This window comes from Mastomys coucha, unplaced genomic scaffold (assembly GCF_008632895.1).
Source record: "Mastomys coucha isolate ucsf_1 unplaced genomic scaffold, UCSF_Mcou_1 pScaffold16, whole genome shotgun sequence".
Taxonomy (NCBI): domain Eukaryota; kingdom Metazoa; phylum Chordata; class Mammalia; order Rodentia; family Muridae; genus Mastomys; species Mastomys coucha.
In genome coordinates, this window is record NW_022196898.1 from 46,791,825 (window position 1) to 46,792,860 (window position 1,036).

Below are 1,036 nucleotides of genomic sequence, written 5' to 3' on the forward strand. Positions count from 1 at the left end.
AACATACCCTCTCTCCTGGGATGTTTCCACTTTCTATCTACCTTGGCAAATGTCTTGTGGCTCTGACATTGCCAACATCGTGGGATCTCCAACACAATCAGACTTTACTTTCACAGTTTTACACAGTGACCACACTGTGCCTCCTTCAGCAACTCTCCCTGCCACTTGCCTTGTTTCAGAAGGTATCATTAATGACATTGAGCTAATACATGAGACCCAGACCATCTAGCAGTATCAATCTAAGTGTTTCCTGGTTAATAAAATTTCTGTTTCTGTGCTTCCTTCACATAAAATTATAATAAAAAAGAAAAGTGCTCTAACACTGGAATGTAATGGGAGCTCATTTCTGAATGATTTTTGAATGATTGTGCTCCTGCCCTAGGCCTAGAGCAGCAATTCTGGGACAAAGCAGTCTAGGATTTTTAAGCCATAAGACTAGATAGAATAGCCTGAAATTAAAATATTCATTGATAAAAGGGGTAAAGTCTCAAGACAGAATCTTGGACAGACATGTCAACATTTAGAGTCTGAAGATTACACAACCTCTTTACTTTCGGGACTTTTCTGAATCTAAAGACAAATCATATGGTCAAGACTGCCATGATTCACTACCAACTTGGGGTGAAACATGACACCTTTGAGAATCACATCAGTAGCAGCTTTGAGTTTTTGTTACTTTTTGCTTTTCAAGATCAGAAGTTTTCTTAAGCCAGTTCTTTCCATATATTGGAAGCTTAGCTGGGTAAGATCTTGATCTGAGGGCATCACCCTCCCTTTATCTCAATGCGTACTAGGTCTCTCCTTGATCTCTCTATCTCTCAGTACAAACCTCAGTTCCAACATTAAATTCCTGCTATTTTTTTTGTTCAAATTAGATATTTTATATATGATTTCCTTTGTCCTACTTGCTCCATTTTCATTGTAGGCCCACATAAAATCGATGTCTAATAACCATAAAACATAGTCATTGGTTTAATCTGTCTTGATAACCACTTTACCAAGAAAACTAGACCATTGCTTTTTTATTTATCCTCAG

General features: G+C 37.6%; 2 protein-coding genes across 2 annotated transcripts in view; both read right to left on the reverse strand.

Annotated features, from left to right (window-relative positions):
• Positions 1 to 78, reverse strand: part of LOC116093252 (3 beta-hydroxysteroid dehydrogenase/Delta 5-->4-isomerase type 4-like) — a 10,437-nt gene extending 10,359 nt beyond the window's left edge. Inside the window, exon 1 of the mRNA XM_031374637.1 lies at positions 42 to 78. Within this exon, the coding sequence (XP_031230497.1) occupies positions 42 to 78 (37 nt within the window). The remainder of the gene's footprint in view (positions 1 to 41) is intronic.
• Positions 79 to 534: 456 nt separating this feature from the next.
• The window catches only part of LOC116093253 (hydroxyacid oxidase 2-like), a 20,541-nt gene continuing 20,039 nt past the window's right edge, over positions 535 to 1,036 (reverse strand). Inside the window, exon 9 of the mRNA XM_031374638.1 lies at positions 535 to 570. Coding sequence (XP_031230498.1) covers positions 535 to 570 — 36 coding nt within the window. The remainder of the gene's footprint in view (positions 571 to 1,036) is intronic.